The following is a 15,466-nucleotide window of genomic DNA, read 5'->3' on the forward strand; positions in this document are numbered from 1 at the left end:
CACAGAACCAATGCCCACTGCAAAGAACACATGATTTATTAAAGACAACTTATCATCAACAGCATTGATTCAAAGAACAAAACAGACGAAAAAACAAAAGCAGACTAACATTCTGACCCTTGGAATGAGACCTGCTGAATTCATACAGCCCATTCTCTAAGTGTCCAAAGTCCTGGGGGCAGCTTCCCAAGCAGGAAGCCTCAGGGTCTCTAGCTCTCTGGGGACCTCCCTTGAGAGTCTGGGGAGGGAGAATTGCCAAGGGCAGGTCCTCCCATTGGCAAGCTCAGTCTAACCTGGACGTGGTTCCTGTGCTCTTTTGACCTTCATCACAAGGTCAAGGAGAGGGCACTGGACCCAGGTCTGCCACTGAGGCAAATGAGATGCAGTGATTCAAGTAGTATGGTACCAGGAGGGAAGGCAGAGGGACAGGCAAGAGGCAATGCATCAGGTGTCCTGGGCAGTGCCTGCTGGGACCCAGGCTGTGGTCCAAGCGACAGGCTGTGAAGGGATCAAGTTGTGACTGAACCACCAGCTGACAAGTTCTGGGAAGAGGGTGAGCCAGGCTGCTGGGAAGCAGCGTTTCTACCCCATGCCGGGGTCTTGGAGGCTGGCAAGGATACCAACTCTCTCGTCTCCCTTACACCCAGTTCTATTACAGAGCTCAGGGCCCTCCCAGCCAGGACCTGCTGGAAAACCAGGAAGGTCCCAGAGGCAGGGGGAGAGGATGTTGACTGACCTTGGAAGGTCAGGAAGACCATGACTCCAGCTGGTTTCCACCATTCCAGCCCTACCCTTCATCCCCAAATCAAGCACTTGCCAATCTGCAATAAATAACCAGGAGTCTGAATAAATAGTAAAAATCTCCCAAATACTGTGCTGGGAGAGGAGGAGGAAAAAGGCAAGTGCATGGAGTCCTAGAAGCATCCAAGGGACAGCCTGGAAAGGCGCCTCCTTGGGGAAGCTGTTCCCGGCCCATAGCCACAAGTCCTGGCTGTCAGGCTAAGGAAGTTTCCGGGGGGCCTGAGGGTCCCTGCTGGCCAGTCTGGGGAGATGAAGAGGGCCCATGCTACGTCACCCAGCCTTCCAGATGCAAACCAGCTGCCTCCTCACAAAAGGAGGGAGGGCCTTGGTCAGAATAGGCCCACAACTCCCACAGCCCAGCGTGGGAGGAGCCGGCTGCTCCTACTCGGTACGCATGTGCCCCACATCCTGGGAGCAGCCCGAGCAGGTGACCGGAGAAGGGCCTGCACCTCCTTCAGCTCCCCTGCCTGAGGGAGACATGGCTCTCCTGGCCCTGACAGGACCCAGGCCTTTGAGCTCGGCCACGCCTGACCCAGAGAGGCTCCCTTCGGTCCCACTGCCCATTATGGGGTTCGCCTGCCCTGGGCCGGCACCTGGAAGCCATGGGAACGACTACACCTCAGAGGCACCTGGATCCCAACCTTAATGTCCTTTTTCTTTTGGGAGACAAGGACCTTTGGGGGAACCTCTGGAAGACCCAGCTCTCCCTCTCCTCCCCCCTCCCTCCCTGGGCAGGTGGGTGAGGCGCAAAGCTTCATGGGCTATTAATTCTCAGCAACTCCGGGTTTCCAAGAATCCTGCGGTGGGGCAAGGGTTCAGGGCCCTCGAGTGAGGCACTGTGGACTGGGAGCCCTGGGAGCCTAGAGCTGGGAGATGGGAACAGGCTGCAGAGGTCAAGGCTGACCCTCAGGAGCCTGGCTGAGCCAGACCCTTCATCCTGTCTCCAGGGTTCTTGGGCATAGAGAGGAGGGTGGGGGAGGGGCTGGGAATAAGGCAACCCAAAGAGAGGGGAGAGAGCGAGCAACGGAGAGAGGGGCGGACAGAGTGAGAGCCACACCCCCTCAGTGAAAGAGGTGGAAGGAGAGAGAGGGAGACGGAGGCAGAGACAGACAAGGAGAAGCAAAGACCAAGAGGGAGTCACCTCCCTCCAGACACATGGAAACACACAGACAGAAGCACACGCGAGGGGGATTAAAAAACATACACAGCAACCCACAACTACACACACACACACACACACTCACACACACACTCCGTGGGAAAGAGACAGAGGGTGAGACCTGGGCCTGGCAGCCTCTTAGCTCCTTCACAGTGTCACCTTCCCTGTGGAGAAGCCCAAGCACCAACCTCCAGAAGTGGTTTCTGGCTCATCTGCCAAGCACCTCCCCGACCAGCGCCCAGAAGATGGAGCAAGAGAGCAGGAAGAGAGCAGCAGAGCAGAGGCAGGGAGGGGCCCTTGCCTGCCCCCAGGGCCCGCAATCTGCCCCAGCCCCAGGAAACCACCTCACAAGCTCCTGCCTTGCTCAGCAGCCTGGGCGAAGGGTCCAGGGTGGAAGGGGTGGAGTGGGGGGAGGAGCCAGGGCTCGGTGGTTAGGAAGGAACAGGGCACAGCGGGCCCCCGGTGGGAGCGGCCAGGGTGAGAGGCCTGGAGCAGGCTGATCCTGCAGCGGCCCCTCTGGCTGGGACCCCACGGGCTCCTGCACGTCCCAGAAGCCAGGGCACAGCAGTCGGCGGTGGCTTCTCTCCCAAACCTGGGCCTCTTGCCGCCAGGCTACTGTGAGTCTTGGAGTTCCTTGGCTTTCTGTAGGATCTGGCAGATGTCTGTGATGGGGTAATCCTGGGCAGGGGAAAGGCCAACAGTATGCTTGAGAAGTCAGCTCACCCTTCACCACCTCTGCTGCTCCCGGCCCTCTCCAGTAGACCTGTCACCATGCTGGACCCCGGGCCTAAGGGATAGGGAGCACAGGATACCCCCACTCTGCCCAGACCTTGCACGGAGCTATACTACACCCACTGCAGCAGTAACTTAACCAACCCAACCAGTCACCACCCAAAAGGTCTCACAGCCCCTTCCCTAGGACAAGGACCACCTGCTTCACCTCTCCCCACTCCTGCCATCGGACCCTGACCTCCACTGACAATGAGCCTGGAACAGGGCCGGATGCTGTCCATGTACTAGCTCACTGGGTCACCTCAACAGCCCGATCAGGGCTTACTGTGAACCTGCCCATTTTACACATCTAGTCAATGAAGTTATTGAAAACCAACCCCAGGCCAGGCGTTGGCAAAGAAATTAAGGCCTAGAGAGGTTGCCACTTAGCTTAGGTCACATGACTAGCACGGGAGAACAAAGATGTGAACCCAAAATCGTCTGACTCTCAAGTCCATGTTCTTAACCACTAAGGCCCACACTTTCCTTCCCCCGGTCTGAGCACGATTACCAACGGACATTATTAGCACGTACTGGGTAATAAGTCGCAGCCTTGAGTGAATGACTTGGCTTCTCTGAACCAGCTTGGTTCAGAGAAGCCAAGTCATTCACTCAAGGCCACACCACACTCAAGGTCAGTGGCAAAGCCAGATTCAACCCAGATCCAAACACAGATCTGCCTCAGGGGTCTGGACTCTTAAGCCCTGCTACCCTCTCCTGATCCTGACGCAGACTATCACAGCAGCTGGCATGGGGCGGCCGCCTGCTAAGTGTCTGTCTCATGGCTAAAGACTTGAGCCTGACCCTCCGAACTCCATTACCTGCAGGAGCCGCATGTTTACGGTAAAGTCCCCTTCCAGCAACTGCTCCCGGATCAGTCTAAGAAAAACAAGCAACAAAAGCACTGGGCCCCTGGGCCACTCTTGAGTGCAGGCCCACCGGGCCCCTTCCCGCTCCTGCCGCCCCACCGCACCCGCAGCAAGTCTGGTTTGATGCTCGCCTGAGAATCCCAGAAGCTCTCACCAGCCTCTCGAGAGCAGGCCCTGCCCGCCCCCTGCTCGCGGCCACACTCACATGAGCATGGCGCAGCAGACCAGAAGGAGGAAATCAAAGCGGCTGTTGTCGGCAAACAGGGAGTCCCAGATCCGGATGACATCAGGCAGCAAGAACTCCTGGGACAGCAGCAGTGTCAGCCAGCGGAAGGCGAAGAACTGGGGCTTGATATTCTGCTCTTGCTGGGGAGACAGAGGTGCAGGGTGGGTGCAAGAATCCGTGTTGGCTGGTTGCCACGGAACACCATGCAACCTATTAGACATGAATTCATATAAGCAGCAGGCCAGGCGTGAGCGCCAGGCACGCTCAGGCGCGGATGGCACGGGGCTGCCTAGGGAGCCTCGCTCAGTGAAGGGGGCAGCTCCTGCTTGCTGCCAGCCAATGCTGTCAGATCGTCTGATGTTTTCAATTATTCCCAATGGAGACGAGCCCTCTGGTCAGCCACAGTGAATACTATTGACCGAAAGAGCGTGTTACAGAACAGCAAGACATGATTCCATATTTGTTTAAAAAGATATGTTTATATATATCTTCTTGTTCACGAAACTTGTTTTGTTTGTAAATAAATATCCTTTTTACTGAACTGTTTCCTGAAATAAACATGGAATGCCACTCCACTAATTTTTAAAAATGAAGTTCATACTTCCTTTCTCGGAGGACTAACAGGCTGAACTAAGCGCCTGGCACACGGGGCACTGTATCCACCTCCCCCACCCCCAGCCCGCTAGGCTCCCACCACCTGCTGCCCAGGTCCCCCCGCCCCGCCTCGGCACCCGGCTCAGCACTCCCGGGCAGCAGCAGCCACCCCCAATCCCCAGACGCAAGCCAGTCCTCAGCCTGGGCCCGGGGTGCTCAGCAGCCTGCCGTCCTCCGCCCCCTCTGTCTGCCCTGGCCCGTGTGGTGCTGGGGCTCCTCACCAGTTTCAGGTAGAGTTCCATGTCCTTATCCTTCAGGGTGGAATACACCTTTTCCATCTTGTAGGTGATGCCACACTGTGAGTCGTCAAGGCTCTTGATGAAGTTGTCCCGGATCTCAGCCATGAGGTTGGTGAAGCAGAAAAAGGTGTCCGCCTCGGCGTGCTCTGGGAGACGGGCAGGGTGAGGGCAGCCATGAGAGAACTGGCGCCCTCCCGTGTCCCACCCCACCGCTCAGCTACGTGAGACCCCCTCCCCTCTGAGCCTCACCAAGTCACCCCGCCTTGGTCAGGCTGCGCCCCTCCTCTGTCCGTGGCCACTCTCCACCCCCAGACTAAGGACATCACTTCTTTCTTCTCGCACCTCTGACAATGCTGTACACCAGCTCAGCGACTGACTACATGCTCTTCTGCTGACATTTTTTCAAATCATTATTTACTTAAATCCTTTCTATCGTTCAGCTTCCTATATATACAGCTCATCTCCTCTATCAGAAATTCAGTTACAGATAGCAAGAAATCAGTAAACACCTAACATTCTAGAAAGTTCAAGCCAGAAAAGATCTCAGAGATGATCCAGGCCAACCCGCTTATCCGACAGAAAATGGAGGCCCAAAAGAGGGAAGTGAGCTGCACAGCTTGATAAAATAAAGCCCATTAGCCTGGAGCCCGTGTATCTACCTTTCCACTCGCTGTTGGGGTCGGTGGCAAAGGTATAGTACAGGGGCCCCACGATCTCATTCATGCCCTGCACGTAAGCGATGCCAGGGTTGAGCTTGGCGTAGATGAACAGAATCCGCTCCACGACCTCCCAGTGGGCCTCGCAGCCGTTGGGCAGCACCTCATACTCGTTCAGGGATGAGGGTGTCGCGTTCTTGTGCGGGGAACTCATCTGGGGGAGAAGAGGAGGAGCTCGTTAAGGTGGGTGGCACTACCAACAGTATGTTCTCACCGGGTATGTTCACCCACAAGCCGAAACCTAACTTCCATCTCATGGGCAGCCCAGGGCACAGAGGAACGAGTCCAGCACCACCGGGAACAAGCGGACAAATCCAGAATGTGTGACATTCTACAAGCCAGCTGGACTGCAATCTAATTTATGGTGATAAAGGTCAGGATAGTGCTTACCTCTGAGGGAAGGCGTACTGACCAGGAAGGGGCATGAGGGGACTTTCTGGATGATGGGAACGTTCCGTGTCTTGATCTGGTCGGCAGTTACACGGGTGTATACATAAGAAAAAGGTCATCTAGTTGTATACCTAAGATTTGTGCATTTATTGTGTATAAGTTATACTTCAATTAAAAAAAAAACTTAAAAATATAAAAATATATCAAAAACAGACAACTGGTTAAGACTCTTCAAAAAGTCAAATGTTGAGGAGGGGGAAGTGGAGGCGTGCTCCAGATGAAGACACTAAAGAAACATAACATCCTAATGCAACGCATAAACCCTGAAGAGGTGCTGGTCTGGATTTAAAACAACAAAAACATTCTTAGTACGACTGAGGACACCCGATCCCGGACTGGATGTTAGGTCTTATTACGGACTATGGTTAATCTCCGTAGATGAGACAATGGTAAGGAGGATGTCCTTATTCTCACGGGATGCCTGCTGAAGTACTTGGAGGTGAAGGGTCAGGACGTCTGTCTATATATGACACACACACAAACATGGCCAAAGGTTAACAACTGTTGAATTTAGGTGGAAAGTATATAGGTGTGCGTTGTACTCTTCTTCCAACTTTTCTGAATGTTTCAAAATTTTCATAAGAAAAAGTTGGGAGATGAATGAAGAGATGATGATCCCCACTGAAAACTCATGCAATAGAGCAGAGGTCCCCAACATCAGGATCCCCTGGGAGCTTCATAAAGGTTCGGGTGCCTGGGGTTAACTGTATGAGAGCCACAGGCACAGCCATGCAGGGACAGAGTATGAAGCTGTCCTGGAAGCCCAGGGTCCTGGAAACAGGAAACTCCCTTTTCCACTATATATATGTGTATACACATATACATGCATGTACATGTGCACACACACAGACACACACATCACTAATGTTTACCCAGAGTGTTCTATTGCAAAACAGAGCTCCACAAGCCTTCCTGTTTAATGCCCTGAACAGCATAGAATACTCTCTCAACATCATTTTCAAGACGAGGAAACTGAGGCTCAGAAATGTTAGGCCACTCATCAGACACCTCGCATTACAGTGAGCCCAGAGCAGCTCACTCTAGAACCCGAGGTCCAGGCCTCAGAGAGTGCCCACTGCTTTCCAAGAATCTGCACAGCCATGACCTCATTTCACCCTCTGGGCAATTCAAAAGCCAGACAGGGCAGAAATGATTACACCCAGTTTACAGAAGAAGAGGCGGAGGCCCAGGAAGGTGAGTCTGGTGTTAGTTGCCCAGGGTCAAACAGTCCGCTTCAACTCAAACTGCCCAGCCACTGGTCCAGAGGTCTAGTGATGGAGCTCTATCACCAGGACCAGGTCCAAACCTAAAATCAGTTCTCAGCCACCAATTACTGTAGTAAAATGAATGACAGAAGCCAGGTCCCCATCTTGCCATGCAGCCAGAACATCAGCAGCCAAGCAGGAGGGCCACCAACCCAGCCAGCCACGGGGCCATTTAGCCAAGCGTTTGGCACCTCCTGACACACCCAGCTCTGTCGTGAGCACGTGCAACCCAGGGATCAGCCAGAACGGCCCCATCACCCCTGTGGTGGAAAACGGCTGCTCTCCTAGAAACACAAAGCCCTGATCGGTCACTCCACTTGGGGGAAACGAGCTTAGCTTGTTGGAGGTTACAGAGGATTTTTCCACTGTTGGAAGACAGCGAAAAATTTTGAGGAACAAGTCAAAGCTCCAGGTGCCAAAGCAGTAGGTGTAAATTAAGAAACAAGACAACATACTTGTTTAGCTATAAGCAGCTTCTCAGAATCACAGGAATCTGCTAGAAGGCTGAGGTTCAAACACTCAGCATCACCTGGCCAGCACAAGACCTATCATTCTTTTCTCCTAGGCCTCTCACACCCCTCCCCACTCCACCCCAGCCCCCACCCCCACCCACTCTTGCCTGGACACCTCAGCTGCCTCCCAGGTGGCCTCTCCACCTCCATTCCTGCCCCCGCCAGTCAAATCTTGTATAAAGGCAGACTTAAATCACATCCCTGCTCTTAGAATGGTGCAAGGGTCCCCAGCCCTCAGGATAAAGGCCCCGCGTGGCCTCACCACCACTCACCTCTCCAGCATCCTCCAGCAGACCTCCCCCCACCCCCCCCCCGACCCCGCCCCGCCCCGCCCCACCTCATGCTGGACTCCCTTCCTTGAACACACCCCGCTCTCTCCGGCCTGAGGACGTCCACACATGCCATTCGCTCCACCTGAAGTCTCTTTCCTCTTCATCCTTGGAGCCTCAGCTTAAATGTCACTTCCTCAGGGAAGTCTTCCCTGATGCCCAGACCAGGTCGGCTCCCCCCATCACTGTTCCCACCGCACTTCCTCATCACACTGGTAGTTACTTTTCCAAGCGCCGTCTACACCACAGACCAGAAGTGTGGCTCCTTCACTGCACAGCAGGGCCCTCCCCCACACCCATGACACCAGCCTTTGATGCCTGACTTTCAGAGAGAGCCTGGAGGGGGACTGGGCAGGACCAAGGCTGCTTTGGGTAACTCTCAGGGCAGACGGTCAGGGGTCTGATGGCCCGTGGCCACTAGTCCAAGAGAAGCAGGAAGGAAAAGGTCATCACGGGGCGTCCCTGGGGCTGCCAGGCTGCCTCTCACATTTGTGACCCCGCTCCGGTTCCGGGCCACCGTCTGGGATTTCAGTGTCGTCTGTTCCACCCGCTTACGAAGGGTCTCGAACTCATTCTGCGGATCCAGGATGAGGAGGCAGGGGTACTCGGTGGCCCTCTGGAAGAAGGATATGTCTGGGCACAGCCTTCTGTCAAGAGTGAACAGGGGAGGACTGTTACTCAGCATGGAATTTTTAGGCATCCCACCAGCACCCTGCTGCCAGATGCCCCAGCATCCCCAAAGCCTCTGTATGTGTGTGTCTGTTTTTTAATTAATAACATTTTATTTCAAAAGCAATATAGTCATGGTATATGTATACATACCCATATATCTTAACGTGTATTTGCAAATAGACACACACACACGCATATATATTTTTAAGTATCCTTAGGGTCTTAACTCTTCTCCTAAAACAAACATCTTTCCATGTCAAAAATACCTCATATGTACAAACGTATTAACTGCATTGTGGCTTAAAATGGTAAAAGAAGTTTAGTTAAGTTACACGTTATACGACAGAATATTACACAGCTGACATGGGAGATGCTCAAGACAGAGCAAGAGAAAAAAGCAAGTTGGGAGACAGGCTCTAGATCGTGATCAAGTTTTTAAAATATATGTACTGCAGTACACGCGCATTTTCCAAAGATCTTATACAGAGCACATTGCAAACTTGCCCTCTAGAAACACAGAACAACGTGCTACAATCACTACCAGGGCAAGAACCTGTTTCCCCAGAACTGGGTTCAAGACGTGGTTCCTGACTTAAATGGGGCTATTAAACACCTGGTGAGTAGAGGCTCCAGCCTGAGAAGGAAGGAGGCAAGAGCCCGTTCTGCCCCCTGGCTGAGCCGCCCAGGGTTGGGGTCCCACTGCGGGCACAATGAGCACAGGAGAGGAGCAGCCCCAGGTGGCAAGGGGCTGGAAATACAGCTACAAACGGTGAAGGCAGAACTGAAAGCAGGCGGGCAGACTCAGAGCCCAAGCTCTAACCACTGGGTCCACTGCGTACAGGCCTGCCGGCTCCTCACCCAGCCCTGTGGGAGAGTCACCCGCTGCCAGACTCGCCCACCCAACAGGACAGCACAGCCGGCGTCTCCACACTTCTCTACCAAGAGGAACGGCACGCACATGAACACAGCGTAGCTCACAGTTTAAAAAAAAACACACTTCTGACCCTGTCGCTCCTGTGCTTAAAACCTTTGCGCGTCTGCCCCACATCCCTGGGATGGAGCGATGGTCCGACCCCTGCTTGCCTCCAGTGTGGCCGCAGGCACACAGGCCTTCGCGCTGCTCCTCGGACAGCCAAGCTCTGCAGGCTCGCAGGGCCTCCCACGGCAGCTCCTCGCCCAGCAGCACACGGCCCTCCGCTCCCCTCCCCCTGCCCCAAGGTGCCCGCTCCTCCCATCTCAGCTGCTGCCTCAGGCCAGGCTTCCCAATCACCCTGAAGCACCCTGAACTCTGCCTTCAGAGCGTTCTCCACAAACTTTAGTGACACGGAAGATCTGTTTTGTTGAACATCCGTCTTCCCGTCCTCCCCGCCAGCTTCTAGGTTCCTTAAGGAGAGAGGCCGTGTCTGTCTATTCCGTGTTCAACGCCCAGCCTGGCTCTGAGCCTGCCATGTAGCGGGGCCTCAGTATTTGCTGAAGGAAGGAAGAGATGAATCCACAGACGCCAGGGCTACAACTGAAACTAAGGCAGGGAGAGAGGAGAGCCGGGCGCTCACCGCACCGCCAGCCCCACCCCAGGCCTGCTATCACTAGGGCCTGGACTCAGCTAGCAGGACAACTCACCAGCAGTTCCTCAAACACGCCCCTGTGGGCCTGGGCTGGGAAGGGACAGGGCAGAAGAACTGGGAATCCCACAGAAGCCCCAGGGGCCGGCTGCCAGCGCCCAGCGCCCTGCTCACCGGACATCTTTGTCGATCTGCAGCAGCACCTCGTTGTCCTTGAAGTACGTGTTCCATCGGCTGTCGGGGTTAGGGTTGAGTGGCTGTCAGGGAAAACGAGCTGCTCTGTCCTCGGCCGGCTAGGAGCCCAGGGACAGATACCAGCCTGGGCGCCTGAGCAGCGGCTCCGAACCAGCATTCCCACCAGAGACCCAGCTGTGGCTGAGACAGCCTGTGAGCTAGCTGGGGGGCAGCACAGGCCTCGCGCAGCCTCCCAAAGCACCATCACACTCCACACCCGGCGGCCGAGCCCTGCAGTCCGCTCTGAGTACTTCCCTGCGCAGCAAGGACTGTCTTTCCTGTCTGTAGCTCTAGAATGCTGCGTGTAACAGGTGCTCACTAAATGCTTGCCTGCTGAATGAATGAATATTGTATCATTAGGTCTCTTCGAATCTAACTCATTACTACTTTGAGTTGCCAATTCCAGTCCTTGGAGGATCGGCCTGGGTCCAACCCATCTCCACTTCCCGACTGCAAAGCACCAGGGAGGAGCTCGGTATTTGTGGCTGGAATGAGGCTTCCTCCAGGCCGCACAAAGGCAGTTTATCCTCCCACCGGCCCTGCTCTGACTCCCTTCAACTATAATATCACAGAACCTTCCTCGAGGAAGGGGACTGAGGAGGAAAGGAGACAATGCACGTGGAGGACCTGGCTCAGTGCTGCACACGCACGCTCCCGTGACCCCAGTCATCGCTTACAGTCCCGACTGGGCCCAGAGCCTGCGGAGAACAGGGAGAGACAACAGCCTTCGGGGGCTGAGGAGCTAAATGCAGAAATGAGGTACTGGGAGGGCCAGAGGGGACCAAGACCAGCTGCACCTGGCCTCTGGCACGAGGGACTTAGTCCACTCCAAAGCCCACACCTCTCCCCGCTCTGCAGCCTCGGTCCCCACTGCTGACCGCTACTCACATGGTCCTCAAAGGTCACATCCTCCCTGGATACACCCATGTTGGCCTTGGCGATGCCAGGCTGGATGATCATTTCCCTCAGGAACTGAGAATACAGCTCCCTGTAGGAGAGAAGAGGAGAGAGGGATGATCCCCAAAGGTCTCCCCCAGGGAGCCCGGCGCAGAGCAGCAGCAATAGGAAGTGGGCCGGGCTCACACCACCTGGTCTGTTTGATACAAAGGGCCTCCCATCATCCCCCTTTGTCAGGGTCTCACCTCTGCTTGGCCAGGATGGAGGTCCATGACGCTCTCTCCAAGGGGAGGTAGTTCAAGAGAATCTGCAGAGAGAGAGAAGAGCAAAGCTCTGGCGACTCCCCCAGCCCAACCCTGGAAGTAGATGGAGGCTGAGAGGCCTCAAAGAAAATGTCTGATAAAGCCCGGAGACAGCAAGATGGGCTAAATAAAACCCAGGAACACAGGCATGGGCTGGGGGCAGCCTCCCCTTTTCTCCCCACTGGCTTCCCCCACCTTCATCCTGAACCAGCCCTTTCTACTGCATTTCCTCACACAGACTCTTCCAAACGATAATAAAACTCTGTGCTCAAAGGGGTTGGAAACCAGGACACCGGGGTTCTGCTCCCACCTCAGCGAAAGGCTTTAGGTGAAGCGCAGCCTTTTTTTTGTCCCAATAAGCATCACTTCCACTGAGCTGTCTGGACCAGGAAGCAGAGGGCTTCGCTGGCATTACAAAGTGTTCCATCCCCAAGGGGATCCTGGAGGGGGCGCCAAGAGAAACAGAAAACCCAGAACTTCCCAGAAAAGCTTCCTGGGACAAGCAAGGAAAGACAGAGAGCAGGAAGAAGGGGCCAGGGGTAGGGGCAGCCCATGCAGGAAACCAGGGAGTCTCAGCAGAGCAGAAGCTCCACCCCAGGCACACCCACCTTCCAGCAGAGGCACCGCAGTCCGCCCTCACAGGGGATGCCTGTGGACATAGCAGGCAAAGGTCACGCCCCCGCAGAGTCCCAGAACCCCCCAGTCCTCCACCTCGGAGCCAGTCGGCAGGGAATGGAGTGGGCAAGAAGTACTTCTTCGAGGATCGTTTTCTGCCAGAAAGATCACTAGACTAGATGCTAATCCTGTGTGTACTCTCTCTCCGTTGCCCGTCTGGAATGTTCTTTTGAGGATAACACCTTCTCACCCTTGATATTTCTTCCTCAGAGCAGCCTTTACCAACCACCACCTCTTCCCAAACAAAGTCAGGTCCCTTGACATAAATGATAATAGCTCCATCAATTCTTCACAACATCCACCACAAATGGGATCGTATAATGTAATTTGTATATCTATTTAACATCTTTAACTCCTACTACTGGGTAAGCTCCAGAAAGACAGAGGACCAAATTTGTCTTACAGTCCCAGTACCTAGCCCAGGGCATGGCCCACAACAGGTAGTCCATAAGTATCTGTGGAATATAAACAAAGCTATGAATGCTGAGTGTTTTGGGCTTTACGGACATTGTTTCACTTAATCCTCATTACAGCCCTAGTCAGTAGGGAAGATCAGCATCATTGTCTCCATCTTACAGATAAAGAAACTCATCTGGAAAGACAGAGAAATCAAGGACTCACACACAGGTCTGACTCTAGAGCCCAACTCAGCAGGCTGCATCCCCTGGGGCCTGGCAGATTCTTCAGCTCAGCACAGATGCCAAAACCCCTCAAGATCTTCAGGGCCATGTTATAAAGCAGAAACTAACACACCACTGTAAAGCAATTATACTCCAATAAAGATGTTTAAAAATAAATAAATAAATAATAATAATAATAAAAAGATCTTCAGGGCCTAAATATCACTCCTGAACAGAAGGACAAACTTCTCCTGAAATACTGTCATGAGCCTCGCTAAAGCAGCTGTTGCTACCGGCTCCCCAGTACCGTGAACAGGAGCTAATGCCCCCACCTCAGAATCTGCATGGGGATGAAGGGGGCAACTCAAGCACTACTTGCTGACAAAGTTACAAGGGCAGTGCAGTCACAAGAAGCTACCCAGAACACCTTGGGGTATTTTTAAAGACAAGCAAAAGTCTCTGTGCTGAAAAGTTAACTAGGCCACGGAGGGCAAAGTCAAAAACTGCTGGGGTTCAGCTCCTTAAAGTGGGTGTCTCAAGGCTGGAATTTTACCATTAACCAAAGTTCACTGTTGCCTGAGTTGGCTTTGATCCTAAGCCAGGGATAGAACCAGGAACCACTCTGCAGCTAACCAAATTCTACAAGACAGGAAGCTTGCTGAGGAATGAGGAAAGACCTGACCTCAGCTCACGAAGTCTCCCCTCTGCCCTCCAGTTACTCTCAGGAAGCAATCAGCATCACTCATAAGCCAATAAGCACCCTGTCTAAGGCCTACAGGCATGCTAATTGTGGCCGCCACTGCTCCAGGAACCCCCTCCAAGCTCAGGGTAGTCACTGGTTGTTCAGCTCCACAGAAGCTGGAGATGGCCCCAAAAGGCAGGCTGGCCCCCAGAACTGGCCAGGTGTGGCCTTGGGCACCCTCCCCTCCATCTTAGTCACAACGCTGCTCTAGGAAAACCCTGAAAACGGAGAGTTGCCTCTTACCACTGAAACTGAGTTCCTGAAGCTTTTCCAAGGCAATCGTGGGCTCCTTCAGGACATCCTGGAAATCTGCAATCCTAGAAGGAGGGAGGGGGAGGCAAATGAAGCACAACCAAACCCCAAGATGACAGGCTTAGCGACCACTCCAAAAGCCCACAGCTCCCTTACACCACCAGTCTCCAGCCTGTTCCTCCCTCCCCTTCGGGACATAAAGATGGCAAAGTTCAAGCAAAACCTGGCCAAAGGCAGCTTTGGAGAACTAGAGATCACTTTTTCCTCTAAGCCCAGAAATGTAGAGATATTCTTGTCTAGAGGTTCTCAAATGAGCACCATGAAATTAGACACATTCTAATATTTAGTGAGCTGCCATTTATGGGGCACTTCCTGCTGGCCAGGCCCAACACACTGCTGCTATCTGAACTCAAAAAACCCTAGGAATCAGGAGTAATTTGATCTGTAGACAAGGACCTGTGTAATCAGCGTTCCAAGCTCAAATATATAACCATTAAAAGACCTCTGGGCCTGCCCGCAGGCAAGGACAAAAGGTTTAAAAAACAAGTCCTGCACCAAGGGGGGAAAGTGGGGGGAGGGGGGTGAATTGGGAAATTGGGATTGACATATATACACTAATATATAAAACAGATAACTAATAAGAACCTGATGTATAAAAAATAAATTAAATTAAAAAAAAAAAAAACAAGTCCTGGAGGAAAACTGAAGAGTGAGCAAAATTAGCCAACGCTGCAGGATTTGGCCTGAGGGGAGAACAAACTGGAGAATCCAGGTTTTCTAACATTTCTAGTAAGAAAAGGACACGTGGGACAGGGAGCATCTGGATAGACTAGGGTACTGGGGCAAAGGGTTAACAAGGGAAAAAAGGACCGGAGGTGGGGGTGAGATCGGGCATCGAGGCCCTGGAAGAGGAAGACACCAGGGGAAGGGATCCAGGGTGAGGAAGAGACAGAGAGACAGTGAGAAAAGGGGCGACACCGAGGAGCAGGTGTCCACGCTCCGTGCCCCCCTCAGGCCTACAGCAAAGAGACTGGAAAGTGGGAGCCCAAAACCTTCTGCCGGGGGCGGGGGGGGGGGGGTGTCTCGGTTCATGGCCGCATCCGCGCGCCCCCTCCGCAGGTCAGAAGAGGCAACCTGGCCAGGAGTGGCCTGGCTGGTCTGCCCCAGTGGCCCCTTACCGGCTCTTGTGCAGACTCGACATGGTGTTGACTTCCGGATCCCCCCGCTGCCTCCGCCGCCGCCAGCGCCGCCGCCCCTCAGGGCCGCGGGGCGCTGGGCAAAGGCCTCCGACCGGAAACTCAGCCTCAGGCGCGCGCGTTCTGCTCCGCCCCGCCCCGTTCACGTGCCACCGCTTCTCCGCTCTGCCGTCTGGCAGCGCGGCGGGGTGGGCGGGGCAAGAGAACGCCGGGAACACGGCCCCGCCTCCGCTCCCCCACCTACGAGGCCCGCGGACCTAGTGCGCAAAGTTTGAGGTCGCGCAGGTGACCGTGCAGTCTGTGCGCCCCAAGGCTATTCCTTG

At 54.1% G+C, this 15,466-nt stretch overlaps 1 protein-coding gene across 3 annotated transcripts; it reads right to left on the reverse strand.

Moving 5' to 3' along the window:
* Positions 1-18: 18 nt before the first annotated feature.
* On the reverse strand, positions 19-15,289 carry TBC1D13 (TBC1 domain family member 13). 3 transcript variants are annotated; one of them, XM_082468291.1, is made up of 12 exons: positions 15,126-15,289; positions 13,939-14,012; positions 12,267-12,307; positions 11,602-11,663; positions 11,348-11,447; positions 10,400-10,482; positions 8,479-8,635; positions 5,379-5,589; positions 4,702-4,865; positions 3,806-3,966; positions 3,553-3,610; positions 19-2,638 (listed from the first exon to the last, which is right to left on the reverse strand). In XM_082468291.1, exons 1-12 carry the CDS (start codon positions 15,146-15,148, stop codon positions 2,573-2,575), a joined length of 1,200 nt encoding a protein of 399 aa, XP_082324417.1. In that variant the 5' UTR covers positions 15,149-15,289; the 3' UTR covers positions 19-2,572. The 3 variants fall into 3 exon arrangements, with proteins under 3 accessions (XP_082324417.1, XP_082324416.1, XP_082324418.1); XM_082468290.1 differs by having other exon boundaries at positions 8,479-8,638; positions 15,126-15,285; XM_082468292.1 differs by lacking the exon at positions 12,267-12,307 and having other exon boundaries at positions 8,479-8,638; positions 15,126-15,195.
* Positions 15,290-15,466: the final 177 nt, after the last annotated feature.

Source organism: Balaenoptera physalus (assembly GCF_965194825.1).
Source record: "Balaenoptera physalus genome assembly, chromosome: 7".
Classification (NCBI taxonomy): Eukaryota; Metazoa; Chordata; class Mammalia; order Artiodactyla; family Balaenopteridae; genus Balaenoptera; species Balaenoptera physalus.

Bases quoted from the DNA above. Each gene is read 5' to 3' on its own strand.
- TBC1D13 (XM_082468290.1), bottom strand. From the start codon at position 15,148: ATGTCGAGTCTGCACAAGAGCCG. The intron at 11,448-11,601 runs GTGAGACCCTGA...TCTCTCCTACAG, and splicing joins TCCATCCTGGCCAAGCAGAG to GGAGCTGTATTCTCAGTTCC. The intron at 8,639-10,399 runs GTGAGCAGGGCG...CACTCTTGACAG, and splicing joins CAGATCGACAAAGATGTCCG to AAGGCTGTGCCCAGACATAT.